Here is a 19,819-nt window from a genome sequence, read left to right on the forward strand (position 1 = left end):
ATGCAATTCAGAAATTCAATTACACACTTTTGGAACTGATTGAAACAATAACCATTAAAATTTGATCAATTGCATAGCTTTCTTACCCACTTCATCAGAACACAATCTTCAATCAAACACAGAGGCTTTATAATATACCACTTTATAATGAGTGCACCTTAATTGGCCTTAATAAAGCATGATTAATGAATTCATTGTGAACAAATCGTTTATTAAGAATGATTCAGGCTTAATAAATACTTAAAGAGCCTATATTACACTACTTTCTGATCTGTGTTATAATGTTGTTTGCTCATCAGCATACAAACATACCCAGAGTTTTGTTTTGTTTCATCCGTACATTTGGCACACAAGCCCTGCATATTTAGGCTGACTTCTTCTCGCAAACAGAAAACACTGTGCTCCACTGTGTTTTTAAACTCCATACAGCTTTACTAGTATTATATGGATCATTTCAGCCCTGGATTGCCACTGTCTACTATACAAAAGGTAAAAGGTAGCCAGCTGGAACAGAGCTTTTTTGGGCTTTGGAGATGTAGACAGACTAATAATGAAGGATTACCCAAATAATACTTCTTAATACGCTTAATACACTATTTGTTCATTTTGAAAAAAGTCTTTGTTCATACTTTATTAAGGCCAATTAAGTGTAGTTATTACAAAGGGCCACAAAAAAAATCTGATTCAAAGTTAAATCCTGGTTTAAGCCTACGTTTGCATTATATTACAGCTCTATCGACCACATAATTCCTCTGAACAACTTGTAAGCTTCTACACTGCAGAGCCTGTCCGCACTTTATATCTTTTTTTCCTAACGTGTTCAAGCTTAAAAACACTTGTACTTCACAGTGCAAAACTACAGGGACCCGCTAGCTGTTAGCCGTGAGTGTAGCGCTACTCTGAAATTTAAATAGGCTTTTTAACCTTAAGCTCTCATCGGCGCGCCCGGTGGGGTTGGCTCTCTGGAGGACTTTTAAACAGCGCACAAGAGTCGCTTATTCATTTGCTGCAGCAGAAAAGGCAGGTGAGGAATGACTCTGAGTTTGAGCGCGGCGGGAAAGTTATGAGGTTAAAGTCTAAAGCAATGTGCAACTGCAGAAATAACAGCATACAGCTTTAGTTTGTATAAATGAATGGAAAAGACTAAACTGGGACTAAGCAAGGCCAGGGCTGGTTAGTACTTGGATGGGAGACTCTTGAGAATACCAGATGCTGCAATGGGGGTACAACTACCTCCATTAAAAACTGTTGTTGTGTCCTCAGGCTCCTACTCTTCAGTATAGGGATAAACCAGGACTAAACCAGGACTAAACCAGGACTAAACCAGGACTAAACCAGGACTAAACCAGGACTAAACCCAGGACTAACCCAGGACTAAACCCAGGACTAAACCCAGGACTAAACCGGGGCTAAACCGGGGCTAAACCGGGGCTAAACCGGGGCTAAACCAGGGGCTAAACCAGGGGCTAATCCAGGACTAAATGTTGGTAATAGTAGACCAATGCTAAAAGTCTATTAGGCTCACTGGATCCACTGGTTTTATCTAGCTTACATTAAAGGTCCACTGTGGAATTTTTCTTACAGGGAGTCCACCACCTCAGAGACCTTATTGCTTTGTCTGTTCCACAATATGACATTAAATCAATCCATCTCACATTTACTGCATTACAGATAAAAATGCCAGCTTCTTCTCTCCATGAATGGATAAATAAGTTTAATGCTATACTGTGGAACATAGTAAGCATATCAATATGGAGACCAGCAGGTGGGGGACTCTTCACCAGAAAAGTGTATCTTTAAATAGGCCAAACTGCATGAGAAGCCTGTGCAGTATAATTTGAGTAACGTGTGTCTGTACACGCGTAGGCTCTCTGGGTGCTGTCAGTGTATCGTCTTGTTTAGAATAGTGTTACAAGTGTCTCCAGTGCGGGACAAGCGCGTTCCTGTTACAGAGTTAGAGAGGCGCATGTGTAAAGACAGATGACCCACTCCTCTTTGATTACCGCCAACAGCCTCGGCTCCTCACAGCTCCCAGGCAAATGAGCCCTAATGTACAGCTCTGAGGACAGGCCTGGACCACTGCCAGTGCATACCTCCAAACCACAAGAATGAAATGTGCGAGGAAAACAGCTAAACGGTTTTGGCTTGGTTTGTGGATAATGGTTTCATTAACATAAAGAAATATAGTCAGTGCCAACTTGAAAAGGAGCCGAGATTTGGAAGATTTATTATCTCTGTTAAAGACGTAACTTTTTTGATGGAGGGTCCGCCACCTCTGTGTGTCTGCACTAAGCAAATCTATCTCCATGGACCACCAACAGATGACGGGTACAGGTCAGAACAGTAGCGAGGCGAGCCATAATAAAACATGTCATTGAAATAAGGCACAGTGGTACGTGATAGATTTAATGACATACTGCAGAACATTACAGACAGTGGTGGAATTATTCACCAGAAAAGTTGGGATGTAACAATAACAAAAACATTGCGATATCTCACAAGTTCTCACAATAATATCATGGACCATCAAAATATATCGAATTACAAGTCTCTTTGCATAAATTAAGAGTTATGGTGCAGCAATAGCTAAAAAAAGACAGAGGGAACTACATAGACCATGATCCTTTGCTCCATTTCAGTGCAGACTACAAGAAGAAATAACAGTTCTAAGCACTTTTAAGTCTTAGTTCTTTAGATTAAGTTTTGTCAAGGCATTTTAAGAGGAAAAAGTGTCCACAAAATATCACAATAAATATCGTACCATGAGATGTATATCATGAAAATATTGTACCGAGAGATTTGGATATCGTTACATCCCTAATCATGAGCCTCCCCACCATATTGTGAACTTTCCCTCGATATCGCAATAAATATGGTAGCGTGAGGTTCATACTGTGACGATATCGTATCGTGACACTTGGATATCGTTACACCCCTATTACACAGTGCACCTTTGAGATTTTTCATCAAGTTGTTGATGAATTGATTAAATTGAATTTCATTTTTCTTTTGAGGAAAGTTTTCTTCATTATTTCTCCAGGAATTGATACATTATTATAAGTAATGTAGATTGCGAGATGAAAATAAACTTGGAGTCAGGCTAAATGGTTAAAGGTGCTATGTTACATGCTAAACACTCTGTGAACTATTTTGTTTCATTCATCACATGTTTGAGCAACCCTTTATAATTAGTCTGTACATCTCCAAAGCTCAAAATGCTTTCTTCCACCTTGCGATGTCATGAAGCGGTAGTTTTCAAGTTACAATTACAAGGTGGAACAGAGTGTTTTCTGTTTGAGAGAAGAACCCACTCTAAATATGTTGATGGGGTTTGTGTGTTAAACACGTGTGAATGAGACAAAACACAACTCCAGGTATGTTTGTGATGAGGAAACGGCATTATAACAGATCAGAAAATAGCCTAATATGGGCCATTTACATTAATAGTTGTACTGGAACGTTGTCTCTACGTAGAAGCTAGAAATGTAACTAGAAAAGGACTCGTCTCAAATGGGTAATGATAAAAAAGAAACTAAACATTTCAGCAACCATAGTGGCTATATTTACAGAAAAATAATAATGAACGAATTGCTTTATTATATTGATATGTACTATTACACTGAACTATTCCTTCAGAATATATTTAAAACAGTAGAATGTTACTTGTAGCAGTCGTATTTTGAAAGCAGTGTCGTATTTCTGCTTACATACCTTATCATAGTTGTTTTAATCTGATAAAGTTATAACTGTCGGATCACAGTAGCAGCAGACATTGGCGCTTGTTCTTGACTGTAAACATAAGTTGGCCCCGCCCCTTTAGGTGCTCCCGGCCAAGCCACAGGAATTCCCTCTGTTTTCCCCTGTCTGCTCTGCTATTCCAGCCTCGCTCCCTGTTCCCGCCTTCTCGATCTGACCAATCAGAAACAAGCAAGACGACTACTCAACATTCCTGTGAGATTAAACTTTCTGCCGTCTCTGCCTGCATATGCGTTCCCATATATGCAAATGGTTGACTGAAGCACTAGAAATTATGTTTTGGTTATGTCAGTCCTTACTGGTAATTTGGATGTGAAATTGTTTTAAGGGTTTAGGGTTAAGTAAGTGATTTTTTGGACTTTTTAGAAAGGATGATTGTTTTATAGTTTGAGAAAGACCATTTATGGTTAAACTAAACTAGAAAATTATCAGTTTATAGTACAATATGCCATACTATATACACAGCCAGGGATAGGCCTCCTAGTTCTTAGATATACATTTTTGTAAATTAGAGTATTTTATGTTTTAAGTGTTTTGAATCTTGATCTTGTTTTCATTCATATGGCTTGGGAAATTATGGAATAAACAAATGCATGAAATCTTTATAACTGAATATAAGAGTTTTTTCATTTATGTAGAGCTATATAAAACGCTGACAGTATACTTTTCCCTTCTGGATGTCTTGAGTGTTATGTAGAGAGATTGTGCTGAGCAGCGGTTGTTGTTTTTGTGGGAGACACCTGGACCAATCTGGTTTTGATTTCCTAATCCACGTCTCCTGCTCCAGATTAGGGCCCTATGTAAAGACACCCCAGGCTTTCACTTAATTCAGTCTAAGAATAGCTCCTCTTGCTAACGCCACGCAGTATTTACAGTGGAGCCAGAGCCTGTACGGTCATGCCTCTGTCTGTGCGCTTACAGTGAGAGGGGGCTGCACTCAGGGATGATATTAGGTCAAAAAGTGTTCAACACATGGAGACAGGAGTTAATGTTGTCATTATTGTAAAATTTCAAATTCTATTTTGAAAAATTTGAATGTAATATTTATTACAAAAAAAGTTGCTTTAATTATGCACTTACCTTGCACTTACTCTGCACTTACTTACGATTAGTCAAGCAATTCAGACACGTTGTCAAACTTTTTCATGGGTTTAAGCGTTGTGTTATAGGCAACATTTTGAGGACTTTTCACCATTCAAAAGATATTTTGTTTTAAATTGACTATGGCTATGATAATAGTCTTAATTTATCATTTGAAACCTATGGCTAATCGTGCATTCCAGTCGTCCTCAGAAGACAGATTTTCCGAGTTCTTACTTGTACATGACAAATGCCATTCTTGTAATTTCTACTTGAAAACTCACAGAATATTTCAGAGTAAAAGTTAGAAAATCCAACTTGGTGGCACCCTGTGTTTGGATAAGTTTGATATAAAATATTGATCGTACTTGTTATTTTTCCTTTAGTCACTGTTCACCCACTTCTGTGAACCTGCACCTGCACAGCTCTTGAGCCTCTGAAGATATAAGTGCACTGCTATGCTCTGTTAGGCTAATGCTGCTAGCGTGTACACAGAACATATTTCAACAAAAGCAGAAATTTACTCTCAAACATTGCTTTATTAACTGTTATTGTAATAATATTGTCCAGATTACTAATAAATACTGGTCATTGTTTTCCCAACTTGACAACTCAAACGGGCTGATCAATCTGATGTTAAACTTGGAGATTACATCTTTCTGAGTCCCGACCTCCGGGCGCAACTGGCATTATGTTCAGAAGAGTTGCCTAGTCATTTTCACCAGTAAAAACGCATAAATGAAAATCCACAGGTGAAACGGTGAAATGCTACGACGAAGAGGTAGGGACTTTTTAGTTGAGCTGTTTTGAACAGGAGGTCAATAGGCCCATTCTATTATTGGGCTGTTTTAGGTATAAGTATATTTTGGTTTACAGAGAATTTCGTGAGTTTTGTTAATTAATAAATACCCACCAAAATGCATATTATGACTTCTTAAATTTCTGAGCCGTGTCCTCATTTTTAAATCAAACACAGACAGATGCAGTGAAAGGATGTATAATGTTTCAGTTTCCTCTTTCATTTTGGTGTTGCTCTGTGCAGGTGGCCAGAGAGTGCTGAAATAACCACTTTGTTTTAACTGCATCCATTAATCTAGTTCTTACAAGTGATGTGCAGTGATCAGTGGGGGTTAGGAAAGCTTAGATGATGTATCGTGTGCTCTTTCACAGATTTTTCCGCGACACCATAAGGCAGTAAATAAATAAATAAACAAAAATAAATCACATGATACATTTCTTTTGTCATTGATATTAGCAGCTGCTTCTGAGAGTTAGCACTTAAATCAGTCAGAACATGACGGAGACTGACCAACAGGAGGAGCACATTATGTGTATGTGTGCATTTGTGAGCAGCAGATAGAATGATTTTGGAGAATTTTGGCAGATTGCCACATGGTCAGCACATAAAAAAAATATAAAAGCATGTGCAATAGTGTCCCATCTGGGAAAATTAGATTCTAAATGTTAGTGTTACTATTGATGAAATAAAGAATGAAGATATAGCGACAGTAGCTCAGTTGGCAGTGTTTGTCCATTGATCCAAAGGTTGGTGGTTTGAATCCCACTCTTGACATAAACATCATTGATGGAGCAGTCAGATCCACAGATGAATGCTATTGTTGTGTCCTTGGGCAAGACACTAAGCCAATCTTGCCCCCAGTTTTTGCCCCCAGTTTCCTGTGTATAAGTGAGTGTGTGACTGGTTCCTTGATTTAAAGCCTTGGAGGTGGAGAAGAATATAAAAATGTGACCAAGCTGACAAATACCAGATATACATTGCAATTGCATTCTTGGCTCATGGTTAACAATAGCTCCGTAAGTTGCCCTAATGCATTCACCTACAGTTACCAGTATTTAAACTAATTATCTGCTAGTTTTCATTGAATGTGAGGGGTGAAGATGAGATGAGACTCTAGAATATTTTTGTTGTCTTTGTAACACTGCTTTTTGGAACCACAACTTTTAAAGAAATGCAAGAAATGTAACTCGCCTGCACTTAACCCTTTTTTTGTCTAATCTAAATGTAAACACAATGAAAACAAAATCTCACAAGATGATTTTTGTCTTGTGTGCCCAATCTTGTTCCATCCCTGGTGAATATTACAGCTTCACTTCACAGATGATGACACAGCTCATTATCTAGAATGTCTTTTTCAACTTTTGAATGAATAAGTTGTACAGACGTTAGAAAACATGCAGCACATTTTGGCCCAGTACATGACGCTACTTTGTCGGTTGTATTAGACCAAGAACTACTTCCATCACACAGGTACAGTGTTTGTCAGTGTCGAGTGGGCGTTTTTACACTGGGGAGACTTGGACTAAAACCACAAGAGCTGCTTTTCAAAATGCTCACAGTTTACAGTTTGTGAGGGGAGTAAAAATAGGTTGTGGCGAGCAAGTTGGGCTTTAAAGGGCCATTTTATGACTTCATTACACATAACATTTATATTTCTTTGGCGCTGTGTTTTTGATTAGCATGAGGCTGATTTTGGAGAAGTGCTTAAGCCGTGAGTCTTAGCTGCTCATCGAGTTCCCCTTCACGCTAATGAACAGTGCTGAGTGCAGGCAGCCACGGTCGTAATGAGATTCTCTTAGTACACTTCTCTGTTCATATTTAAAACGGTGTTGCTAGGATTCATTGTGCCTTTTGCAAATCACAGAAATAAATTGTGTTTTATTTTACCGCAAAACTAGACCCAAAATGTCACTGAAACTTGGCTCAGTGTGAAAGGCGTACTGCGGACTTTGGGCATGCCCAAGCGGGGTAGTTAAATCTTCAAATGTGTTAGTTTCAGAATGATTTAAGCGGCAGTGTACCATTGTAATCGATTTCTAAGTAAGATAATATGTCTGGAAGTGCATTGGTGGCAAGTTTTTGGTAAAACGTATAGTGACTCCAAAAAGGGAAAACACAAAATGTATGTTATGCTATAAGTGGATTACTTCAGTAGCCTGTTAAAATAGCCTATGTATTTTAATTGTGCATTTTGGTTGTCATGGGGAGCTTTACAGTTTTGTTCTGTGTTCATGTGGTCCTCTGGGTGTCTGTTGTGAAAAGTTGGGATTTCGACTTGTTTGCATTCATGTTAATATAGCTATATTGTTGGTTTTCTCAAAGGCTTAACAAAATTTTGGAGAACATCATACAATTTTTACTTAAGATAGCTAAAGTTAGTTAGTACACATACACTAGTCTAAAGTTTGGACACATTATTATTTAGCCCTGAGCGCCAGAGGCTGGCAAAGGGCCTATTAGTATCACAAAGCAACACTCCTAATGGGTGGGAAGTGAAATAACACGATGTGTCTCGCTCGTAATGACCAGGACCCTTGCCATGACATAGGAATGCGCCAGAGTTTTCTGAAAATGTATAGTTTGTTGGCATACAATATTTTTTTTTATCTTATTTATCTTTCTTTATTTTCCCTAACTCACCCATTTTTCACCCAGTGAGCAATGACGAAAACTTACAAAACTTTGCCATCTGTTAAAACCCGCGCTTCTCTGACTTTTGGTTATTAAATTTTTCAGAAAATAAATAAAATGACACATCAGCCCCCAAATATGGCAAAAATGCATGCACGTACAATAATGAAATGTGACATGTAGATCATGACAGGACCAGGAAAAAATATTACACCATTGCCTTCCGCTGCACCAGGGGTCAGTTTGCTAAGCATGAGTCAGCATTTGTTTTGTAATTTTCATACTTTTACGAACTCCTCGTAGGGCGTTCACCCAAACGGGCTCAAAGTTTAGGAGTAAGTAAGGGTTAAGGGCTAGGTTAGGACAACAGCCACAGTTAGGATTAGGGTTGGGGCTATGGCTACGGTTAGGATTGGGGTTACAAGCTTAGGGTTATGGTTAGGGTTGCGGCTAGGGTTAGGGTTGTGGTTAGGAGCATTAAAGGGGTGCAGCATGTGTGGGTTGTGGCGTGGCATTGCACAGGTTCCATCATTGCCGCTTGCAGCTATATTTTTTATTTACTTTTTACTTCTTCCTACATTTTGATACATAATATATCAAGCAAGATATGTGGAATTCTAAAGCAAAGAAAAAGTTAAATAAAGCAATGGGTGGCTGAGGATTTGAATATAAAACATAAAAAACTAAGAGTTGCTACATAATTCCATGTTTTCATATATACATATGTTTTGCTTCTACATGTTTCTAATCTGTAGGAAGAAAAAAACACGTTTAATGAGATGGTGTGTCTAATCTTTTGTTTATATTTAGATGTTACATCAATAACGCTAAACAATAGTCCTCTTCGTAATATATGGATAAACCCTTAAATTTCAAACAGCTACTGTTTTCTAGATAAGTTGCCATTCATTTGCTAATGTTTGCTAGTGTTGCTAATCAGAAAGGTTGGGTGCAATCATGAGACCAGTGTAAACTGTGCTGGCCCTTCACTTGCTTTGGGTTCAAAACTTCTCCTGTTTTGTCAGCACGGAAAAATGTTCTAGTGAGCTAATTAGCGCACAGGATATGGCTACATATTTTGACATTATGTGAAGCTCCCTAAACAGATTAATTTTGTGCAACTGTTTTCACCAGCTGAACCACTGCTGCAAAAACCTGGCAAGACAATGAGGTTTAATTATTTATTTTGGTGAGCACGCCACTCACCAAACCGGTCCTGGCCTGTTGACTCTCAAATTGGAAGATGGTATTTGTATCTTACAATAACTACTTATTAGCATTGCGTTGGGAGTACAGTTTAGGTCAAGGTATACTCCCTAATATCTATTTTCTGACTCCTGCCTTTGACCCATTTTTAAATGCTGTTGGGGTAACCTGTCTGGAGCAGTAGACCCAGATCTTGAAGTAGGTTTGATCAGGTCTACTATAGCTGAAGAATTGGCCTATTGTGCATATTTTGGGCTGAAATCACAATATACACAAGAATAACTTGCAAATTCCAAAAAGACTTTGGACAAAAATGGATGCGATGTCACTTCTATTCATTTACTCATGTTTTTGGACAGTTTTAGAATCTCTGAGTGGGTATCAATTTCCTCCTTATCTGCATTGTCCCTGCGTTGCTCTCTAACTGTCTGACAGAGCAGTTTTTGGCGGGGCAGGTGGGGGTTAAATCTTGTTGGACGATAATTAAGATTGTCGTGCCGAAGTGCTCGGGCTAGTTCCTCTGGTGAGTAAAGGTCAGTGTGCGCGCCTCTGTGGCTGTCCCAGTGGAGCAGGACTGTGTGAGCAGATGTGGCTGATACAGGAAGGGGAAGAGGGGGAGTAGGGAGGGAGAGAGGGAGAGAGGGAGAGAGAAAGAGTGGAAAGGAGAGAGGAGATGCAGAGGAGGAGAGAGGAGGAGAGAGGAAGAGAGGGGAGACTTCGAAGGGGGAGAGGAGAGGGGAGACGGAGAGAGAACATGGGAGACAGAGAGAGGAGAGGACGCTGCGAATTGGGAGAAAAGAGGGGAGAAGAAGTGAGAGAGCAAAGGAGACTGTGAAAGGGGAGAGGAGACGGGTGACAGAGAGGAGGAGAGAGGAGAGAAGACTGCAAAAGGGGAGAGGAGTGGGGAGACGGAGAGAGGAGAGGAGAGACAGACAGACAGAGAGAGGAGGAGAGAGGAGAGGACAATGCGAAAGGAAGAGAGGAGGGAAGAAGAAGAAGAGAGAGGAGAGAAAACTGCAAAAGGGGAGAGAGGAGACAGACAGACAAAGAGAGAGAGAGAGAGAGGACACTGTGAAGGGGGAGAGAAGAGGTGAGAAGAAGAGAGAGGAGACTGCGAAAGGGGAGAGGAGAGGGGAGGAGACTGCAAAGGAGGAGAGGAGAGGTTAGAAAAGAGATAGGTGGGAAGAAGAGGAGAGAAGGGGGAGAGAGGACGACCTTTAGCGATGACTGGACCCTCTCCAGACACCTCTCCAGTCGAGGTAGAACACACTGAGATTGTAAATGACACATAAGTGGAGGATGTGAATAAAACTGTACTGTGAAATTATTACAAAGCATTTCTTGTCAACTATGGGGGAAGTACTGACACACAGGTTCTTAAGAAACCTCTGCTACTGTTAGTACATCTACTCCCTACTTTTATTCCTAGTAGAAGAAGCATTGTTACTCCCTACTACCACTACTGAACAATCTTTGGTACTTTGAACTAGGACTGTTTAAGCAATCAAACTTCAGTTTCAATTATGATTATTATCACTGTAATGTAATAATAAATAGTAATGTAATAATGTAATAAAAACTGTGTAATCATTTCATTGATATTATTAACATGAACCCTTACGTGCATTCAATGGGCAGATTCGAGCGATTGTACCTCTCTACTTGTAGATTATGCTCACAACAGTCTATTTCAAGATACGTCACCTGCTTTCATTTTATCTGTTTGTTCTCTTTTCTTTTAGTCCCAATCATGCCTCACCTCCCAAAGCAAATAATTGTTGGAATAATTGTGATTTCAATTATGATTTGAAGACTTTCTGACTGATTTTCTTCCTCTTTTTTTCTAAATTGAGTAGCAGTAATTTGAACTTCCTGTTACTTCCACTAATCTTAGCCTTAGAATAAAGAGCTAGAATAAAGTATTTTCTCCAAAAAATAAACAAATAACAAATTAATATGTATACTGTTACTTGCTTGTATTAAAACATGTATAGTTACTTTCCTTTTTTGGGTGTAAGGGAGAATCTACTACACACTCTCCAGTAGAGACAGCAGTCTGCTATTAGGACAAGCCAAAGCATGCAGCCATAGCAGTCATTATATTTCCATAGTGAAACAGGTAAACTCCAGACATCAACAGTGCGGCTCTGAGACATCATCTGTGAGCGATGACAGGAGCAGGAGACGTGTGAACACTAACAACCATGGAACCATATCTATATCACGGTTTCTCAATCAGTGGGATAAGTACAACCTGGGGTGGAGTAGGAATGCACCGATCCGATACTGGTATCTGATATCGGCTTCCAAATATCCGTTCAGACTATATCCTGGTTGGACATATACTTTGATGTGATAAGACTGCTCATAATTGGTCCTGAAAGTTTGAGCTTTTTAACAGCCTCAAAACATTTGGATCAGTTCAGTCTTATTTTATTTTTCTTTTAAGGAAATAAATGCTGTTTTCAGTTTCAGTGCTGGTATCTGTTAACATAAGTTACCTGCAGATACTTAAAGCTGTAGTATCGGAATGAAAAATGAAAAAGCTGGACCAGTGCATCCATATTATGCAGGCTTCTTCTGATGATACAGGAACGCATCTGCAGTTCTAGTGTTTTGTCTAAGCGTTTAAGAGTCAACCCACATTTAGCTCTCCTTTGGGTTAGTTATGGTTGGTTGGCATTGGTTTAGTCCCAGTTTTGGCCTGTTTTAGACTTGGTTTAGGTTTGATGGTACTCAGAAGACCAAATATTTTCTCAGGTAGTACTTATAGTGTGAATAGATTGGATATTGGCTATACGAATAGATTAGGATATTACTAATTTCACATTCACGGCAATATATTTCATTGCATTTAAAAGGTCCTGCCAAAAACTGGAGAAAGCAAATTTGTATATATTAGGGATGTAACAATAACCGAAATTGTGATATCGCATCGTCAAAGTTCTCAATAATATCGTGAACCATCACAATATTCCGTATTACAAGTCTCTTTGCTTAAATTAAGAGTTATGGTACAGCAAAAGCTTTAAACTACATAGACCATGATCCTTTGCTGCATTTCAGTGTAGACTACAAGAAGAAATAACAGTTCAAAGCACAAGCAAGTCTTATGTCTTTGGATTAAGTCTTGTCAAGGCATTTTAAGAGGAAAAAGTAGCATAATAAATTTTGTTAGCCTCCACAAAATATGACAATAAATATTGTACAGTGAGATCCTGAAACTGTATCCTGAAAATATCATACCGAGAGATTTCGATATTGTTGCATCCCTAATCGTGAGCTTTCCCACAATATCGCAATAAATCATCCCATGAGGTTCATACTGTGACGATATCGTATCGTGGAACTTGGGTATCATTACACCCCTAGTATATAGAAACTGTTTATGTATTCTTTTTCTTTTTTTTTTTTAATAATACCCTCGCAATCAACGTATTTAAGTATATAAGTCTTCATTATGATTTTATATTGCTTCATATTTTCAAAAATTTCAATACAGAGAATGCAAACTGAAGCAGATCTGTATTTCCCTGTTTGTGCTGTAGGTGACGCTGTACAACACCGACCAGGAGGGCAGTGACAGTCCCAGGAGCAGCCTTAACAACAGCCTCTCAGACCAGAGCCTGGCCTCAGTCAACCTCAACAGTGTGAGCAGTGTGCACAGCTATACACCGGTAAGATCCAGCACGCTCCAGACACGCCGATTTCAACAGGCCTTTAGTTTGTCATTAATATTTAGCTGTTTTTGTTTGCAGATTGGTGTTTAAGTAATTATAAACCTTGCTATATTTATCTTGACAAGATACTACAACTAAAACTATGTACTTCTGCAACTATTAAAAATGTTTAGCGATGCACATCTTCAGATAATAAAAATATCAGGGCACAGGCTCTCATAACTGTTTTTATTCGGCTACAACATACACATAAGTGCTAACAAGTTTGATGCATAAAGCCTTCTCCAGAGCATTTGAGGAAGCTATGTGTTGTTGTCGTTGTTGAATTTAGCACTCAAGACATGAAGTTGTGCAAACTTCACCTCTAGTTACTTCTGCAATTACTATTACTTCTAATAATTCTACTACTACTTTTTGCAGTTTTGTAAGTTGTTGCTTTTTTCTTTTACTTGAAACTATTTATACAACAATATTCAAAACAATATATGTGAGGTCCATAGTTGCTGGGTGTTAATCTTTTGTCTCAGAGTTGAATCTTTGTCTCAATTTAAAGTGTAAATATTATCTTTTTTTTTTTTTCTTAAACCTAATGGCACTGATTAAATATGTTTTTAAAGATTGAGCCCCATTCTCAAATGAACAAAGATAGCAGTGGCAAAACATAAGAATATAAATCTGGTTTTAATTTGTGTTGTAAAAAATAAATAAATAAATAAATTGTTAAATGCACAAATGGTTAGAATACATAAATGCTCTTCTGTGACTGAGTTCTTGTGTAAGATTTCTGCAGTCACCTTTGCAGCTCCTCAAAACAAAGCATGGACAGTGCGATGAGTGTAATTATAAGAGTGAAAGAATGCTCTCTGATTAAAAAGACAGTGACACCTGCAAAATGAACAAGCACCAATTAAACAGTGTCCGCACATGTAATTTCCTCTGTGCCCTTTATCAAACACACGCTAGCACACACACTGTTAAAGCTACAGCACGCAAAATCTGCTCTCATGTTTAACTCTCTGCTTTGTCTGCTACTACTACTGTTTCTACTACTATTACTACTAATACGTTTGACAACAGCTGATGAGAGTCTTGTTTCTTGTTGCAGCAAATAAATGTGACTATTTTCCATTTCCTATTTATTCCTATCCTAATTATTGCACTATTTTGTTATGTTATAATGTTGTTTCCTCATCACAAACATATCCAGAGTTGTGTTTCGTTTCATTCACATGTTTTACGTACAGACTCTGCATATTTAGGTTCAGTTCTTCTCTCAAACTAAAAACACTCTGTTCCACCTTGTGATGTCAAGTGGTAATACAGGAAGTCACTGTGTTTTTAAAGGGCCCATCTCATGCAAAATAACTCTTTTCACATTGTATCTTCTGCACATATACAAGCACAATTTGGGTTTTGGAACATCCATTACACAATAGTTAGGAAATCTTACTGATTTCTTGGAGACAGTCACAGACCAGGAACTATGAAAGACCAGCTATTGCTCATCCCCCCGCCCATCCTGAGTTGCACAGGCTCCGCTCTCCAAATGTGACATAGGCTCTGAGTGAGCCGCCCTTCCTCCGCCCATCTCAGGGAGGGAGGGGCAGACACCCTGATAGAGGTAGGAATTAAATTTTATGGCGATACAGCACGTTCAGCCGCATGTGTTGGACCCAGAATCAGATGAGGACTTGGAGGAGCATGAAGCGCAAGCACCGCGTCGGCATCAGCTGAACATTACTGATTGGTAAAATATTAATAAACGCTAGTAGATAAACATTATATCGCGTACACTGGAGTGTATAACAATACACTGAGAGGGGTGGGTGGGTGGGGGGTGGGTGTGAAGCGCTTTCTGCTACGTCAAACACATCATAGGTGTAGTTGGCCGCGTCATCGTTGTAGCAGGCATTAATTTGTTGGCACGTGGAAGAGTAGCAGAAACAGCAATTTGTTAAAAAAAAACGCTGAATCCATCTAAAAACCACTTCAGCGACATATACAAGGCCCACACATCTCTCTTAGATGGTAGAAAGCTCTGAAAAGTTGATTTTGCATGAGATGGGCCCCTTAGACTCCATAAGCATTTGGATGATTTCAGCCCTGGAATTGTCAATCTCTACCAGAGCTCAAAATTATCTGATCTATCTTGTGATGTCATGAAGTGGTAGTTTTCAGCTACCTTTTAGTTTAGTAGACAAGCCTATAATAAAGGATTACTCAAACATGTGTGAATGAAACGAAACACAACTCCAGGTATGTTTTTGATGAAAAGCTCAATTTTGCGTTATATTGCCCCTTTAATGATCTCTCATAGAAACAACTAGCAATATGAGAAGACCAAATTGAACTTTTATTTTACTACTCCAATTTACTTTACTACTAAGCTGCAGATATTGTCTTTGTAAGTGAATGAAACATGAACTGGACTCTCGCAAAACCCACTACTTCATCCCTTATCTCACTGTATCTCCAATCCCCCGGTGGTTTCTGAAGCAAGCCAGCCGCAGACAGCCGCAGACAGCCGTGGATAGACGCGCAGAGAAGGGTGAGGGCGGGCCAACATCACGGGACGGGGTTAAGGGCTACAGAGGAAGATGTACGCACTTCTGGAAGCTAGACAAAGAGAAGCTATGTCTCTTATGTCCTCCCACCAGATCTGCCCCTGCTTTGGTGTGGTCCTCTGCTCCAGGCGCTAGCATCGATCGGCTGGATACGCTCTCCTCTCCTCTCTCTCCAAAGCTTTCTATAAACACACACTCACTACGGCAGTCTGGGAGTTGAGCACTTCTCGCCCAGCATCATTGAAAAAGGAAGATGTTACGAGCTGAGAAAAGAAAGGAAAAATTGGACGTGACCGAAGTTGTAATGTCGGGGCAAGTTTGGCTTTGAATGGTTTTGCTGGAGGGGTGTAGGAGCTGGTACCACACGGAGAGGGCGAGGGCGTAACTTAGGCCACCCACTCACACACACAGATGAAAGGGCTGCTCATTTGTACAAAGCTCAAGTTATTGATTTTGTTTTAAATACATTTTGACTGGTCACTGGGGTATAGGCGCTGTGTCTGTTTAAGTGGCTCATTAAAAGCAGCACTATGTAAGATTTTTGGTGGAGGGTCTGCCTGGGATATTTCAGTCGCCACCTGATTGTCTCCATAGACTAGGGGTGTCAAACTCAAATTCACAGAGGGCCAAATTTAAAAACTCGGGGCCAAACTAAATATTTATTGTAAAATTTCAACAGCATCTGCATGTTTTCTCTTCATCTTAAACCTTTTCTTATTAAAATAAATGTTTAATAGTTTTGCTTAAATATTGAATCCAGAACAAGCATCATATAAAATAATATTTTAAATAATGTCTCTACAGCCTATCTGTAGCCTGCGGGCAGCTTTAATACATATTTGATATGATTTCGCGGGCCAAATATAATTATATCACAGGCCGAATTTGGCCCCCGGGCCTGAGTTTGACATGTCTGCCATAGACAATCTGCCTTACATTTATTCAATTACAGGTGATTTTATAGCTCAAAAATACTTAGAAAAACAGGCATTCTCACTAGGGATGGGCATAATTAATCGATTAATCGATAATTGATCATTAAGAATTTCATCGATTACGTTAATTTTAATCGACAAACCAAATGTAGGTTGCTGTGCGTAGTGTGACCAAACAGGTCCGTACATGTGTCTCTCTGCATCAGAAGGAGCGGGCAAACACAAACAGTGGGTTAGTCTGCAGCGTGCCGAAGCACAAATGCGTATTTAACGATGATTTGTACAAGAAATTCCACGCTTTCTGTTGCGTTCGGGACAAGTGTGAGTCTATGTGGACAGTGTATAAAGCAGGAACATATGTTTCGGTGTCCAGTGGGAAAAAGTTTTACCAGGTGAGAGTCGCGCAATGTCGATGACGAGTCCCCACCTCCCACCTCCCGTACGGTGTCCTGGTTTTGACAAACGCAAATATGGTCACAATAACCTGTATTCCACTGAGTCATGTCTTTTAATCCGACAGAAACTGACCGCATCAGCGCACAAGAGCTGTAGTTTTATCTTCGCTGAGTTTATGCAAATTAGCGATGCGGTTTTAAGTTTCGTTTCTGTGAGAGTTGCGCAAAACCTGAATTAAACACATTATAATGTCAAACGGATTGATGTGGCTCTAGAGTCGTTACGGTTTATATGTCGTAAAGTTGAATTTATTTATGCAGATTAGTAGTGCAGATAGTAATAATAATGATGATCATTTTAATATAAAAACGTTAATGATTAATCGATAATCGATCGTTAATTCTTCCGAAGATCGATTAAGAAAATTTCATCGAATGCCCATCCCTAATTCTGACTGAGCGGGGTTTTCCCTCCACAGAGCTGACCTGTAACTTGGTCTGGTTTGGTCTCTGTGATGATAAAATGATAAAAAGTTTTAATATCATACTGTGAAACATTCCAGACAAAGCAATAACATCTCCATGGAGGAACGCATTTGACGAACCCTCCACCTGAAAAGTTACACAATGCACCTTTAAAGCTATTAAAAGTGCACTCACTATAAAGTATTACAGATAATCTCAAATTGAACATTCTGTTTGATTTTCTTAATATTGAGCAGCCCTAATTGTATTTTACATATAAAATCTTGGTGAATATATTTTCTTTGTAACTGAACCCTCTCCCCTCTCCCCTCAGGTGAGCAGTCACCCAGAGCCCGTGTCCCAGCCCCTGTGTCCCAGCCTGCAGCAGCCCCCTCAGTCCCAGTACAACATGCCCGAGAGAGACAAGCAGCTCCTCTTCTCCGACTTCGAAGATCTCAGTGCCTCCTTCCGCAGCCTATACAAGTCTGTCTTTGAGCAGTCCTTCAGCCAACAAGGTGAGCGCCCTCTGGAGACACACCAGAGAGCTACTCCGATTAGCTCAGCATCTTAGACTATTCGATGCTTTCAGCCCACTGTTATATGCAACATTTTGAGGACTTATTGCCATTGAAAATATATTTTTTTTTATTAATAATTGTAAATCGCTATGGCAATGGTCCTAATTTCTCATCATTCTGAAACCCATGGATACAGTTGTAAGGCACTAATTGGGTTCAGTAAGAAATCAACAGGCATAGCAGTAGTTAATTGGACTATCCTTTGCTTTCAGAGTGAGGAAAAATTAGGACTGTTGCCATAGAAATTAACAGTTCAAAATATAATGGTCAAAACAAAATCTATCTTTGGAAAGTCCCAAAAATGGTGTGTGTAACAGAAAAAAGTGAAGAAAAATGTGACTGAATTCTGTATGGATTTTGTATTTTTCTGTCTGATCAGAATACAGGAAAAACATGTACAATTAGTGTACCATTTGAAGCCAAAACTATCCTGGTAAAATATAGAAAGAAAACATTCATTAAGTAAATATATTATTCATATTCACTATTACTTCTCACTATTAACACTATTTGGCACTATTTTCCTCATCTTATGGAAATCCCTATTACATTGTGCCATTATGAATTTAAAGTAGCAATTATGCAAAATTGACTTTTCAGAGCTGTTATAGTTGTTGCCCTTTCTCATTTACTCTCTCGAAGTTGTATTTGGAGTGCATGTTTAAGCAATCTTTAATCACTTATTATGAAGACGCCATATTGCCGATCAACCCCGCTTTCGCCGTTACCAAAATATGCCCATTGCACGTTACTTACTTCGTTCTACAATTTTATTTTTTTTTTAATCTGGGATGTATCTGTGTAACTATCCATAGGAGGTGCCAACTCTTTGTTGTGATGTCGTTTACAGCGACATCAGCTCCCATTGCACACCACAGTTTCAGAGGACATGTTTTATTCTTTTAGATGAATATTGCAATTTAAAACGTGTAAATTGTAACATAATGATCCAAAAATGACAGATTATGCCTATATAGCAGGTTCAAATGTTATGTGTGTTCTTCAAAACAAATAACAAACATACTTTACATACAGAGGGTTTTTGTGCCTTTTTGAACATAGTATTACTATTATTTTCACAGACGCGGCATTTTGAATAACAATAAATGTACAAGATTTGACAGCTTTAAAATGTATGGAACCAACCTTTTGCCTAAACCACGTTAAAGCCTGTTTTTATATAGCAAGGCAGTCTGAAAGTTCACATCTTGAATATTTTATTAAGACATCACTGAATTAATGCCCCGCTCTCTCCTCCCGACTTTATGGTTTTTGCGTAACATGAAAGCTATCTGCATCTTGTCATGTTGCAAATATCTCCTGCTATGTTGTGAGGGGAAATCTCTGCTCCAGTCTGCTCCAATCAGGTTCGCCGCAAATTTCCTTGATATAAAAATATGTAGCGGAGGAATGCGCTCGTCTCACTCCCTGCTGAACTCCAATGCATTTTTGCCTGTTATGTGATTGACTTCTAAACAAAGAGCATTTGACAAGTCTGCTAACTGTCATTTCTGCGTCCAACCTACTTTTCACCCAAATCAAATGTGTTATTTTTTTTTTTTTGCTTTTATATTTTCAAAGACTTCTTCTAGCTTTAATCTAGCATCTATTATTACCTTTTCCCCTTCGCACATAAAAGCGAAATCTCTTAGTCAGACAAGCACGAGCAATTAAAAGCGTAAATAATCAAGCCACATTTGGCCGCTGCAGACGCTAAGCTAATTCTCCCG

At 39.1% G+C, this 19,819-nt stretch overlaps 1 protein-coding gene across 5 annotated transcripts in view; it reads left to right on the forward strand.

The window, feature by feature from the left end:
- The window catches only part of foxj3 (forkhead box J3), a 125,113-nt gene that overhangs the window by 94,399 nt on the left and 10,895 nt on the right, over positions 1-19,819 (forward strand). For all 5 annotated transcript variants that reach the window (XM_055160130.1, XM_055160132.1, XM_055160129.1 and 2 more), the window contains 2 exons: positions 13,021-13,149; positions 17,846-18,026. In XM_055160130.1, the coding sequence (XP_055016105.1) occupies positions 13,021-13,149; positions 17,846-18,026 (310 nt within the window). The remainder of the gene's footprint in view (positions 1-13,020; positions 13,150-17,845; positions 18,027-19,819) is intronic.

This window comes from Boleophthalmus pectinirostris, unplaced genomic scaffold (genome assembly GCF_026225935.1).
Source record: "Boleophthalmus pectinirostris isolate CB_2022bp ecotype Guang Dong unplaced genomic scaffold, ASM2622593v1 HiC_scaffold_3, whole genome shotgun sequence".
In the NCBI taxonomy this organism is placed as follows: Eukaryota; Metazoa; Chordata; class Actinopteri; order Gobiiformes; family Gobiidae; genus Boleophthalmus; species Boleophthalmus pectinirostris.